Source organism: Calliphora vicina, chromosome 5 (assembly GCF_958450345.1).
Source record: "Calliphora vicina chromosome 5, idCalVici1.1, whole genome shotgun sequence".
Lineage (NCBI taxonomy): Eukaryota > Metazoa > Arthropoda > Insecta > Diptera > Calliphoridae > Calliphora > Calliphora vicina.
Window position 1 is genome coordinate 76617702 of NC_088784.1, and position 14845 is coordinate 76632546.

The 14845-nt window shown below is 29.5% G+C and overlaps 4 protein-coding genes across 4 annotated transcripts; 3 read left to right on the forward strand and 1 right to left on the reverse strand.

Annotated features, from left to right (window-relative positions):
- The first annotated feature begins 87 nt into the window (after window positions 1-87).
- Pbp49 (proximal sequence element A Pbp49) lies at window positions 88-2594 on the forward strand. Its single transcript, XM_065514281.1, has 2 exons — window positions 88-225; window positions 1223-2594. Exon 2 carries the CDS (start codon window positions 1236-1238, stop codon window positions 2544-2546), a length of 1311 nt encoding a protein of 436 aa, XP_065370353.1. The 5' UTR covers window positions 88-225; window positions 1223-1235; the 3' UTR covers window positions 2547-2594.
- Window positions 486-1133, forward strand: LOC135962381 (uncharacterized). The gene is made up of 2 exons (XM_065514284.1): window positions 486-645; window positions 754-1133. The coding sequence occupies exons 1-2, from the start codon at window positions 486-488 to the stop codon at window positions 1068-1070; spliced, it is 477 nt and encodes a 158-aa protein (XP_065370356.1). The 3' UTR covers window positions 1071-1133.
- A 1449-nt stretch (window positions 2595-4043) lies between the features above and the next one.
- On the forward strand, window positions 4044-6936 carry Socs44A (Suppressor of Cytokine Signaling at 44A). Its single transcript, XM_065513505.1, has 2 exons — window positions 4044-5096; window positions 5969-6936. Exons 1-2 carry the CDS (start codon window positions 4324-4326, stop codon window positions 6432-6434), a joined length of 1239 nt encoding a protein of 412 aa, XP_065369577.1. The 5' UTR covers window positions 4044-4323; the 3' UTR covers window positions 6435-6936.
- A 2917-nt stretch (window positions 6937-9853) lies between these two features.
- On the reverse strand, window positions 9854-13326 carry coil (coilin). The gene is made up of 5 exons (XM_065512308.1): window positions 13007-13326; window positions 12410-12942; window positions 10293-11161; window positions 10118-10223; window positions 9854-10046 (listed from the first exon to the last, which is right to left on the reverse strand). The coding sequence occupies exons 1-5, from the start codon at window positions 13222-13224 to the stop codon at window positions 9916-9918; spliced, it is 1857 nt and encodes a 618-aa protein (XP_065368380.1). The 5' UTR covers window positions 13225-13326; the 3' UTR covers window positions 9854-9915.
- Window positions 13327-14845: the final 1519 nt, after the last annotated feature.

Below are 14845 nucleotides of genomic sequence, written 5' to 3' on the forward strand. Positions count from 1 at the left end.
CGTTGTACTTTTCCTCCGTTTCTCTGTATTTTCAGTGCTCTTTAATTATTTTTTCTTCGCCGAATTCGCTGCTGTCAATTTATGAAAAAAATATCCAATTCGCCCAAAATGGTGGTATTGTATGTTGTTGGTGGCAAAATCTAAATGGAAAAATACACAAGCACGCGTTAATTTTTTTATCACCATAAAAAACACATTATTTTAAGACATAACATATAGTTAACGGTAAGATTATAGTTTATTTTTATCACAATTTTCAATTAATATTTAATAAATTACCAATATTTTTATTTACTTGCAATTACAAAAAAGAGCAAAAAATCCGCCTTTCCAAAACGCACACAAACGTAAAAAGAAATTATTTTCTATTTTCGTTCAGTTTTGACATTTTGTAATTAGAGTTGCCAGATATTTCTTAACAAACGAAAAAACAACATTGTTATCATACAGTGTGACCTTTGAAGTAGTAACTTTTGCTTTTTAAAATGAGTGATTCGGAATATGAAGAAGAGGAATTTTTAGTATTTGCTGATTTTAAAAATCAGATATTTCCTGAACAACTCTCTGATGAAAATTCGGCTATTAAAATAATTGGTGTTGAAAGTAAAAATCCAGTGGCTGAAATTAATGGTAACATTTTTAAAGGTAAGTAGAATTAGTTTAATTAAATGAAATATGATTTCAAAATTTAATTTTATTTATGTATTACTTGGAATTTTAAGCTATGTATCGACTAATGCCCTATGTTTTTAGGTACATACGATTATGCCATGGGAACCGATGTATTTTTTGAAAAAGATGCTGATGCTCCACTGCCAGATCCACTTTATGAGCAAAGTTGCCGACAAAAATTTAAAGTAATTGGCAAAACCAACAAAGTCATAAATTTCCAACGTATATATGTTGAGAATATATCAGAGAAAAAAGAAAGTGTCGAAGATCCAGAAGGAGAAACATCAATGGATACTCCGACTGAAGATAATTTAAGATTAAATGTTACCTATGAAGAGGCAATTAAGCAATTTCCTAATGTCAATGATCCCCAGTGGAAAGAAAAGGATCTGTTTTAAATTAAAACAATTATTTATAAGTACATACTAATAGCTAAATATAAAATTAACTTAAAATTAAAACGTGCATTTTAATATTTATTGATTGTTTAAAAACTTTTTATTTTAGGGACATTACAAAACTAACGAATCATTTTTTTTATATTTTTCAGAATATTTTACAAAATGGAGGAAATTCTAGGACAGAATATGCGAACCCCTATAAATCTTAAACAGTTTCTATCGAACTACAACAAAATATTTAAACATCCGTATACCATACCATCGAAAGATATTAACATACAAGATGCCCTGCAACTTTCAAATGATGACGAACAATATAACACAGTTCAGGAAAATTGTTCGCTTGAGCATATAAAACAGTCAAGCGATCCACGAGTGGCCGAGTTTTTACCCGGATTTTCCGAAATACCACGAAAAACTACTGCAAACATTGATATAAAAAGCGTTAAATTAAAATCTTTTGAATTATTAATAAAACATAAGCAATGCAAAAAGCCAAGTGCTTTTCAACGTTCTCGTGAGTGTTTTACAATGTTGAAACCGCCTTCGGCTGAAGGAGAATCATTGCAAACTATACGACCTGGCGAAGAACTTTTAATATATGTACGGTTTTATAGACCGGCGCGTGCCACCCATATCGGTCGGACATTAGAAAAACCTGTTTTTTCTCAAGAATTTGCATGTCTTGGAAGGAATTTGTTGAGTGAATTACGTGATAAAGTATATTGTGTATGTAATAATAAAAGATTTTTCGATGTAAGCGAACATCCTGAAGATCCTTTACCAACTAAAGACGCAGATCCTGGATTTTTTTTCATAACAGATACCTTTTACAACGATAAACGCCATCCTGGGAATATGGATTACTCTCAAGCAATACGAAGTTGGGCAAAAAAAGCCAAAGGCTTAGATAATCTGAAATTTAAAGTAGCTCGTCTAGAAGAAACCCGTTTCATTGATCTTACTATAAGTTTAGGTTTTCCACAACTTTACCAGCATCATGGGAATTGTGAACATGTTTTTGTCTTTTCAAACATTGAGGTTATAACAAATCCATGTTTACAAGTTTTACCCTCATTATCCTCCTATCCATATGTACAAACGATTAGCCGTTTTAATACCAGAACATGTAATATATGTGGAAAGATGAATTATGTTTTCGTTGTCGAAGGCAGTAATCGTCAACTGCAGGATCCGGCATATTTATGCAAACAGTGCTTTATCTCTTTTCATTATGTGGATGGTAAAAAAATTGGAGAATTCTCTGCCTATCGCTTGAATGATGAATTACGAAATCCAGACGAAGAAAGTATTGAATTATTCAATGACGGCGAGGAGATTCCCCAAGAAATTATGAATGATGAATACAGTGACGAGATTGCTAATGAGATAATTGATAATAACTCGGATAATTCGGAAGAAATCGATATAATTATAAAAGAGGAAACAATTTGTAATATTGAAGACAATTAATTGCATTATGAATAAATATAGTATGTAATTTATAAAAATTAATTAAAAGCTGTGTCTATGTGTATTTTAGGTGTTTTAGATGTTGAGGCAGCATATCGAAGGACTATATTCAAAATCCTTTCTCTATCTTAGAAAACTCAAGTTCTTAGGAGAGCAAAAAAACTATTTATTTCGCTAATTCATAAGTCATATTAAATTATTTCTTCTGCAATATATTGTTTAATAAGAATCTAAATTGTAATAAGAATCTACATAACTGATTCTATATGTGGTCAAAATTTGGTGAAATTCTACTTCCACAAAGTGGGTCAAAAGATCAATTGAAATATAACTTTTGTTCTAGATGTTTACTAACACAAAAATTTTAAACTCAATTATTTCGAAAAGGCAAAATAATTATACACTATTGTTTTATTAAGGGGACGATATAATGTATTTTTTAAAAATTTGCATTATTTTATTGGAGAAAATTTTATTTTAATTAGTGACTTCGGTCGATTCCAGGTATGTGATGGAAATCGATTTTAATAACGAATCGTTTTGAAACCGAAAGGGATTGTGATGGATTTATTACTTTCGTTTTGTGTGTTGTTATTCTAATTTGATACTTTTCCATCGATTTTGATCACATTTGTTTACTAAATTCGATTAAATTACTTGATATTTCTCATCTGGACTGTATTTTGGAAGTAAATAATAACCCACTATATAAAAAATCATATTTCACACATACCTGATTATATGATGGATATGTTTTTTATAAATTACAAGCAATTAGTATTGTTTAATTATTTTTTTCTGGATTCTAACTGGTTAAAATTATAGTAGAGTGAATGGTGGAATGGTTCAAGCGGTATTATGCTTTTAAAATCTTGCAAATACTTCCATTTATATGGACGTATTGTAAATTGAACAGAATATAAAATCTTCGGATCAATATAACTTGTGTATGGTTTAATTCGAATAGGAAGGTCAACATTTATTTAATACATACCTACGCTACAATTTGGTAGATAAAATACTGACCTTGGTTCAGATACCTTAGACGACTTTCACATTAGGCAATTTAGTTGCGCAAGTCTCTTGGCCAACAACAAAACAAATGAAAAATTCGCTTCATTTTGAACATGCTAAAATCGTAAATATTTTCTAAAATAATTGTTCGATTATAGGGATTATCATAAATAGGTGTCCTCGGGATATGAAAAGCGGCTTCGCAAAATAATTGTTAGATGTTCCGTCGAAGACAATTTTATTTCAGACACATGCAAAATATCAATCGTATTACTGTATACCATACCATTTATACCATTAGTCTTAGATTCTAAGAAATCGTACCCGTTCAAAACCTTAAACGCCAATATTTATAAACATATGTATGGAAATTCACATTCTTTTAAATGACTCAATCCTACAATTGAATTTGGTAGACAGGGTAACCATAATCAACTGTCAATTATTATGAATAAAGAAGAAAGTAACAAAGAATAATGTAACAAAAACACACACAATAAAATAAAATTTGTTATCTGTGCGAAATGTTTGCATTTTTTGTTAATTTAATCATATATTCATCTAATACAAGATATAAACTAGTAGTATACACTTTTCATTAACAGTGACTAATTTCTATAGAAAAATAATAAGAATATTGTCTTTATTTATGCAATTAATAGCACTATTTTAAAGGTAAAAATACCCCTGCAAAGTGTTGAAAACAAAATACATGGTTACAGACAAATAATAAAAAAAAAACGAAATACTACACAAACATAAAATGAATTACAATAAAAGTGTATTACAACATGAAAGTAATAGCTTAACAGAAACAGTTGAATTACCAACAAATACAGCGGAAGCAGCAACAACATCAGCAACGATGACGACAAATGCCATAACATCGACAACGTCAACTAAAGAAAAGAAAGGAGGATGGTTTCATTCATTAACCAGACGTAAAAAAACACAATCACAATCATCCATAAATTATCCAAATCCATCAATACAAACAACAATGACGACAACAACACCAGCAGCTAGAGAATCCAATGGCATGGCAATCGCTGCCGATACAAACACTACCAACTATTTACACACAAATAACAATAATGAACCATTAATGAGATCTTGTAATGCTAGCTCATCCGCCGCCAATGAGGATTTAACATCAGCAGACATACCAAGCTGTAGCAGCAGTAGCGGTAATAATAGCGCTCGCAAACGTAAAGATGAAAAGAATGCATTTCAACGTTTTCGCAAGAGAATGGGTTTACGTTTTCCCTCCCTGAGACGTCACAAACACTCATCGATAGATGGGGCCACCACAGACGCCTCGTTCGAGTTTCTAACACACTCACCGATACACGAACCGCTGCATTTTAATTTCAAGCGCAGTAGTAGCAGTAATTGTGCCACTGCTGGTCTTTCCACCGATGACAGTGATATGATACCATTTACAAATGATTTTAAGCGTTTCATTAGGAAGAAATGGCTGGAACGTGAAGAGGGTCCAAATTTGATAATGTATGAAGCGAGTTGTGAAATGTTAAAGTATGTATTAATTAACAAACTACCCGTGTTCCCAAAAGATTTTTATATTTCTACACAATATATATTTCTTCACTAAATGTATATATCTACACCATTTCCAATTGTATTTCAGAAGTTTCTAATTGTATTTCAGATAATCCAATTGAATTTTAGAAATTTCTAATTATATTTTAGAAAATTCAAATTAAATTTCAGAAATTTCCAATTGAATTTCAGAAAATTTCCAATTATATTTCAGAAATTTCCAATTTTATTTCGGAATATTCCAATTATATTTCAGAATTTTCCATTTGTGTTTCAGAAATTTCCAATTGTATTTCAGAAATTTCCATTTGTATTTCAGAATTTTTAATTTATACTTAAAAAGTTTCTATGCAATTAGAAACTTTTTAAGTATAAATTACATAAAAAATGCATTCTCAAAGGTATGAATTTCAGAAATTTCTAATTGTATTTCAGAAATTTTAAATTGTATTTCAGAATTTTCCAAGTGTATTTAAGAATTTTCTAATTGTATTTAAGAAATTTCTAATTGTATTTCAGAATTTTCCAATTGTTTTTCAGAAATTTCTATTCATACCTTTGAGAATGCTTTTTTTATGTAATTAATTCATTGAATTAAATTGTGAATTATTCAATAATTCAAGTTTTCTGTAATTCAAATCCATTACAAAATAGCTTAAAAATGTATTGAATGATTAATTTATAACTGTTGGTTTAAAATAGATTTAATAAAATGTAAACATATTTTTGGGACTTATTTCTATAGTACTTTTTCAATTATTTATCTTTAAAATATTTAATCAAAATCAAATAAAGTTATAATCAAAATCAAACACAAAATAATAATGAATAATTTATTTCCATTTCAGCCAAGTCTGGTATTGGGGCGAAATATCACGACGTGATGCCCAAAAGCAATTAACAGACAAACCAACCGGTTCATTTTTAGTACGCGACTCAGAAACAAGCGGCTGCCAATTTACCCTCTCATTTCGCATTATCAATGTTACACTGCACTATCGTCTCGAATATCGCAATGATTATTGGCATTTTGAAGAGTTACAATACGAGTCCATTGTCGAAATGATTGAAGATATTTTGTATCGTTGTACAAATGATAATTTTGTTTGTTTCGTTAAGGTACCAAATGAAATGCAACCACCGTTTCCAGTTATTTTAAAATATCCCCTTAGCCGCTATTTAAATATGCCAAAATTACAGGACTTGTGTCGTCGTGCTATACAGCGGTCAACGAAACCGGATGATATAGCAAAAATGTCTATACCACCGGGATTACAAGAATATTTGGCTGAAAATAGAGAACTTGTGTTTTAAGAAGAAACTAAAAAACCATATATTAGTAATTAAGAGAAATATGCATAAAACCGAAAAAAGTATGAATTCATTTTACTAGTTATTTAATAGATTAAGTTTTTTTTATTATTTTTTTATCTATAACCAAAGATTTTCTATTATTTTTCTTATATGCTTAGTGAGCAAGACTTTTTGAACTTTCATATATTATTTACAAAGTAATCTTTTTTGTTAAATCAGTTTTAAATTGTTTATTAAACATTGGTCTATGGTATTCCTTTTATAATTACAAAAAAAAATTACATCACTATTTTATAAATTATTTATAAACATTTAAATATAGCTACATATATGTATGTATTTAATAGTAAAGTTTTTACTATAATTAACTATTCTGGTCCTAATTAAGCAATGCTTATTTTTATCTCATTGTCTTCCTTAAGTAAAACATAAAATACTAACAAACACTTAAGAAATTAGCAAAAATATTACTACTATTTAATAAATAACATGGAATCTAAAATTAATGAATGTCACAAATATTTATAGAGAAAAAAAACGCAGAAATTTATCACTTTCCGAGCCAAAGTCACTCACTATTTAAAATATTTAAATAGCAATTATGTATATTTTACAGACTTGGGTACGTTTGTGTAACTATTTAAATCGTAAAATAGTTTTCATATATCAAGTCGATATATTCAAAAATTAAAGAGCAAATTTCAGACCCTATTTCGATAAAAATAATTGTCGAACAGTTATTTTCAGTCTTTTACTTTTTGTGACTTAAAATAATTGGTAATAACTTACATTCGGATTTGAGTTTTTGGTCTCTGTAAAATATATTTTTATACCACTTCAAATAAATACAAAAGGGCTATATTATATACCCTTCACCAAAGTATAATTTAAGATAAAGAAAATTTTCGTTTAAAAAAAAATTTGGTTAAAATTTTTATAAAAAAAAATGAATGTAAAACAATTTTTTTATGTGAAAAACTATTTTTGAAAAAAAAAATAGTTAAAAAATATTTTCCCGATTTTTACCTATTGTCGGTCTGAATTTGAAATGTCTATCATTAAATATCCGTATTGCCTATGTTAATGACTTCGTAATCATCTGGATTATATCGAAAATTGGTCAAACATCGAGGTAGTCGTGCTTTTTTCTTTATATCTGGGCCGATTTTCACGAATTTAAATAGCTACCGAATCAGGACATTATCGGATATATGTATATTGATGTATCAATTATGTATTTAAGTTATTTTGGGGTTTCGGAATGTTGATTTCAACAGACAGACGGACATGTCTATATCTATAACAATCGAGATTTTGGGGTCGCATAAAGGCCTGTCACCGAATTCAAAAGTGGAATTAATTCCGTATTTCTCATCTTCAGAAAAAGTAAAATGAAAATTTCTTTCGGAAAGAGACCACATTCCGTTTTCAAAATAGAATTGATATTTCATTTTCATTGATTAAAATTTTTAATCAATTTCTGTGCCAAAAACTTTACTTTTGTTTTAATCTAAAAAAACTCTGTTAAATTAATATCAGAAATACAGAATTATTACTTTTGTAATTAATAAATTACACTGAATATTGAAGAAACTATAAAAACTACGGAAATAAAACCGGAAATGTGTGACAGGCCTGATAGGGAGTGTTCGAAAAGGCACTAGATTTTTGCATTACTGCCATTAATATGCATTAAATACGTTTGACGTAAAGAAATGATGGCTAATTTGCTTTTTCGAACGCTAAACTTTAGTTATAATGCAGTGATGCACTGTTACATACCAATCATGGTAGATGGTGATTAGGAGAAACGTTTTTTTGTTTATTCTATGATAGATTAGTAAAGAGGAATAAAATAACTTATGTATACTTAAATGAAAGGTATACTCTAGATTTCTCATGATCAAGGTTTTAAGAACGCACAATAAAGCCTTGCTAAAGGGTACCATCCCAAACCAAAACACAGATAAGTGTCAAATGTCTCAATAATAGATATCTTGTTATAAAACAAGTAAACCAGTTTAGAGCAGAGTCAGCCATAAACTTCTTTCTTTGTCTTTTTGACAAAAAAAGTGATCAGAAATTCATCTCTGTGTCTTAATCGATGGTATAAAAGCACAAATGATGTTAACACATTTTCATATATTTTATTTAAAATATTTGTCTTAATATCAATGAAACAATATCACTCACACAAATCATATTTAATATGCACAATTATTTTATGATTTTTATTTTAAAATAACCAAAAATATAAATAAAAAAATATTAATATCAAACTAAATAATCATTACATTTATACAAAAAGTAAATTAATTAAAATATTAGTTGTAAGTTGTAATTTCAATGTTAGTTTGTAGTATTCCAAAAGCAATTTTAATTAAAATACAACAAATTCTATAAATTATACTATTACATATTAAGAAAAGAATACTATACTATGCAGATATAATTTTTTTACACAAAGTTTTTTATACTATTTTAAGAGATGTTGTTTTCTATTTTTCAAAATACTCTAATTAATATCACTATTAAAAACATATATTGTGTACTGTTCAAATAAATCGTTGATATTGATGAGAATTTGTCACAAATATTTGATTTTAATTTTTAAATAATACTTATTTATCACAGAAAAGTTTTATCTTTATAATTTGTTGATTTTTACTAATTCATACTAAAACCTGTAGACTCAAAATATATACAGTTAGTAATCATCGAGCGCTCGCCCAAAATCCACAACAGACTTTAGCGAGATGCATTGGACGCTCTTGGGTCTCATCCAGAAATGGTCCTCATCGCATAAAATGGGCGAATCGAGCGTAAATACAAAATTGTCAAAGTTTGAAAGTCCCTATTGGAAGATCCTTTACTAATCATTATCATCTAAACATACACGTCTTTTATGTTTACTATGTTGACTTTTAAAGTTTATATATAAATTTACTCTCATTATTATTATAAAAATTACATATACTTATTGTGAATTCTAGTTTTATTTTATAATTATATTTTGATGTACGTATTCCTATGATCTTGATGTGTTAAAACAAAATGTTGAGATTTATGCACAAACTGTATAGGCCTTTTTTATGAACTATTTTATTTATTGTTATATTAGATTTCATTGAAGATTATTCAATAAAATAATTAAAAAAATATACTTCAGGTGTTTGATTTTATTAGTTTTCGATACCACCAAAAACCACATTTCCACGACAGCCGGTTCTACGCACCGGAATGACCCTAGGTCACTCGGCCAAGGGCTGTCAACTCAGCAATCACTGCTGCTACAACAACAACAGAGGGTTTCCGTTGCTGTCGAGGTCCTTTCCAAGATGTACTGGAACCCAGTCACTATTTAACCAATATTTTTTCTTTTTATTTCATTTTACCACACTAATTCAAATGAATAGTGGTTGTGATTTTTTGTATTTTATTAAGAATATTTAAAAATAGATGTAAAAATGTTACTTTAGCTTTAAGCTCTTGAAAATAATTTAGGTTTGTGCATTTCATTTAATTTAAGCTGAACATATTTAGTGTTATCTCGAGAATCATCCAAATTACAAATAAATTGACTAGGCATGTGACGCAGCTCAGTATCGCCATCTAAATAAAACAAAAAATAGATAAATTATAACCATACATAAATAGAAAGCTGCGGTAATATTTGTACATACCAATAACTAAGAACTTAATAGATTTTGTTCGTCTATTGATATATTCAACCTTTCCAGCCATGTGATTTGTATAAACAAGCTGTTTCTTCTCGTTAAAAAACGGTATCTTAAAAAAATACAATTTAAAATAAGGTTACACTCTTTTTTTTTAGATTATTTTAAGAACAAAGTTTACCTTGAAAATTACTATATCACCAATTGTGGGCATGTCTTTCAATTCAGTAGAGAATGGTAAAATTTTATGGATTTGTATATCATTTATAGAATTGGAATGCGCTGTAGACGTATTAACTGTAGTATTGCAATTGTCATCGGTTTCATTTAAATCAATTATATCCGATATTTCCTCGATATCTGATGATGAATCATTAACATCACCATCTACAGTTAAATCTAGTTTTTCCTGGACATTCTTTTTTTGCACCTCATTATCCTCATCTTCTATATCTATACTCAAATCAACACAGTCCACTGACATTATGGACGTTTCCTGCATTTGGGATTCAGTCTGCGACTTTATAACATTTGTCGTTTCATTGCTAGACTCAGCTACATTTTGAGCGATTGTTGTACTGCCCGTGACATTGCTTGTATTATTTAAAGAACTTTTTTCATTCAGAGAATCTGTCTCCTCGGTAATTTCAGTTGTTTCAATTGTTTTTTGCTGTATTTCGATTTCATTTACTTCAGTTTTCTCTTCGGAGGGAGATTGTGGATCGGTTTTTAGTATAATAGGAGGCAATATAATTTGTTCTTGTATTTCCAATACGGGTTTCTTAGTTGCATAATTTTCAATGTTTTTTGATTTCAGATTAAATATTCTTGGTTTTTGTGTTTTTATGTCATTTGTCAGCTCACTTAGAGGACAACGGAAATATATGCGTGCCTTAGTAGATTTTGGGGTCTTGAAGGGATTGTTCGGATTAGGCGTACTGGTAAGAGTGTTTACATTGTTGCGCTCTTCTAGCAATTTACTTTCGTTTAAAAATGTTGATGAAGGTATACTGGAATGACGTGCTGTAGTTGCCTTTGTTCCATCGCTAACTAATTAAATTATAATAATAAGAATGAGTTTCTAATAAATAACTCTCTAAGGCTGATTTCAATATATGCTAGGAGCAATAATAGTGTGTGCTATACCAATGCTACAAGGTGTCATAGTGAATTCTATATTCGTTGGTTCTATAGTTGAAACCACAGATATAGTTAGTCTATCGTTGAAACAAAACTTTTAAAAAGTCAACTTTTCGAACTTTCTACTTTTTAAAATGTTTGAATAGTCGAAGTTGAAACCACAGATATAGTTAGTCTATATCTATAGTTAAAACCACAGATATAGTTAGTCTATCGTTGAAACAAAACTTTTAAAAAGTCAACTTTTCGAACTTTCTACTTTTTAAAATGTTTGAATAGTCGAATTTTCAACTTTAGCTATTTATAAAAAGTCGTCCTTTTGTTAATTTTAATGTAAAAAATATATGGTTGCCAGTTCTTTTTGATGAGAAAGAAGTTTTTAAAATTTGTACAACAAAAATTTAAAAAAAAAAAATTTAATATTTCAACTTTTTTTTGGACAACGTAATCGATTGTTCGACTTTATACCCAACAGAACCAAATTTTTGATATTTTGTTTTCCATATAAAACTATAACTTGCCCAATGCCCAAACTCCCTAAATATATAAAGGGTCTTCCGTTAAGAGCTACATATCTATAAATTTAAATAAAACAACGTGTGTGTAAGATATCATCGACAGTTTTTATTCGTTCGAAAGGCCTATCGATGCTTATATATGGAATACAACATCGTGCAGCTTCGCCAGGTGGCGCTTATCCGAAATATCCAATTTTAAGATAAAGTTTGAAAACAATTTATGTTGAACAAATTCTCAGTCATATGTGGGCCGATTATCCGGAATTTAAGTAACAACATAAGCGGGTCTATAGTGAATGTATTGATGTATCAATCATGTATGTAACCAAATTTCAGGAAAATTTAAATTTTTCTACTCAGTGAAATATACAATGGGCATTTTGAATATTAATTCAAGTAGAAGTAATTTCAAATGTAATTATATCTTAACTGGCGCCAGAAATTAAAAATATTAGCATTATACCACAGATATGACAGTTGTCAAAAAACCAATACTATATCTAACGGTATGGTTGTTTTGATGTTCTGCAACCACTTTTCAATGGTTGTGGTTAGACAGCGAATAATTTTTAGCTGTAGCATCACAAAACTGTTGCTGATTTCAAGTGAATAAAACAAACAAAATGTTGATTAAGCTTACATGTTTTTTCCACTCCATTTTCTTCAAACTCAAAAGTTTTCTTGTCCTTTGGCGTGGAAGTAAGACGTTTTTTATCAGCATTCTTATGATCCGTAGAAGTTTCCTTTACATCTGCTGACTGTTCGGTGACTGTAACTTCAGATTTTGATTCACAAGTTTCAATTTCTACCATAGATTCTTCATGCATCGATGGAACAATTGATACTTTAGATTTTTTGGTTTTCGATTTTTTAGTTTTGACCTCCTCGTCGAGAACTTGCAGGGGTGATACAATTGGTGGTTCACTTGTACTTGTGATTTCAGAGAACGTATTGTAATTTTTCGAACGCTTAGCTTTGTTGGTCAATGTGCAAGAAGGATTGGTGTTTGCCAAAGAATTGTACTTGCGTTTAATTTGTGAATCCTCTATTTGTTGCTGAGCTTTAAGTGAGGTTTCTTCATCGCCGGATTCCTCAGATGACTTTTCAATGTTCTTACATTTTTTGGACTTTTTCTTTTTTCTCTTTTCCAGGGATTCTTTTGGCACAAATGCTCTAATTATAAGGGAAAATAAGATTTACTTTGGCTTGTGCATAAAAATATATACATGTCACTTACTTAAGATCGTTACAGAATTTGATAATTTCAATTGACTCTTGCGGTGGCAAAAAGTACCCATCGCTGAGGAATCTAACAGAGTCTACATCAAATAAAAACTCTACTCTTTTCTGTAAGCATGCGACACTTTTCCAGTTCGGATCGACCAAAACACAGGTCATTTTTCTTTCATCATCAAAGAACGTTGATAAATCAATTTTAATCGCTTTTTTGTTCATAATTAGAATAGAACTACCGTTTAATTTGTGGTATTTATTTCAATAAGTTGTTGTTAAAGGTGAATTTATTGTAAGGTGGTGTGGATTCTACAACAAGTACAAGAACCACTTGCAATTTCTTTTTGTTTATGTTGTGTGATTTGTCAAAGTTTGCCTGTTGTTTTTGTTTCCTCTACGCGTGTTGTAGCTTTCGCGGCAAAAAACAGTTGTAATTTTGACAGCTCAACAATCAAACCGACTAAAAAAAATTCAACGGCGCTGTCGATACCACCTTATAGTAAAATTCTTATAAGGTGGTTGTAGTTCTCCATAAACAACAATTGGTCATATGAAATGTCAAAAAAGCAAATGAATAATTAAAAAAATATGTATTGAAACTTAGAATAGTATTGATAATTGAGTAATGGTGGTTTAACTAATTTATATAAAAAATACATATTTTGTTAATAAGCATAGATTATCTACATATAAAAACAAGCTTTGACAGCCGCTACACCAAACAAGCGGAAAAAATGTATCAGCTGTTTGACTGACTCCACCTTATATGAATTCGCGTTGATACAGCAAGGAGATCAAGGTGCATTTAATAAGGTGCCATCGGCAGCACAGCTGATTATAGAAATAGCACGTACAAATGTCAAACTACATATATAAAAAATATTCGCCCGTACGTCCGTATATCAAACTCTATATATAAAAAATAAGTGAATTCGCCTGTATTTATTTCAATTCGCCACTGCTGTCACCTTGTTAAATACGCCTTGAAGGAGATTTTATGTAAATTCGACAACAAAAATCAGCAACGATTATAGGAAGCTAGCACGATTTTAGATTTTTTATGATAAATACATATGTAATTTATTTGTATTCAATTTATATAACCATTCCCTAAGGGCCATTTATAGCTGCTTTATAAATTAATTAATTAAATATATTTACTTTTAACAAAAATAGTATAAACAATTACGTGTGCCAAGATATAAGAAAAATCTAAACACCGGTAATGTAAACGAGGGAATTTTGTTATCTCGTTTACGTGAATCGAATGGCAGCACCGGAAATGAAAATGAGTTTATTGTGAATCGAGTTTCAACGAAAACCGGCAGCGATTTTATCAGTGGCAATGAAAATCAGCAAAGATTTTTGGAATTTTATCTAATGAAAACTTTCAACGATTATGAGAATAAAAACAAAATCTATTAGAAAAGTCTTTGAACGTAATATAATTAAATTTGTTAATATGTATTATATGAATAACCTCTCTTCCTGACAAATCTTTGTTCTTCCAAAAAATCTGGTATTCCAAATTTCATAGAATGAAATTTCGAATGTTCAGTTTCAGGGCATAGACTTAATAGGAAATGCAAGTATACATTCCATTGATTGAAAAAACATTCCGTGCAAAAAATTATTTGAACTTATCGCGATATTTTCTTTATGCTGGATTTGTCGCGATAAGCTTTTATATCATATAAATTCCATAATGTAATAAATAGTTTGTATTAATTTACAATTTAATTTCTTCTTTTTACACTGCAGCCACACGATCAAGTTTTTCTTGATAGTTTTTTACATATATTGTTTGTCAAAATTTATAAAAATTGAAAGCGGTGACGTAGGC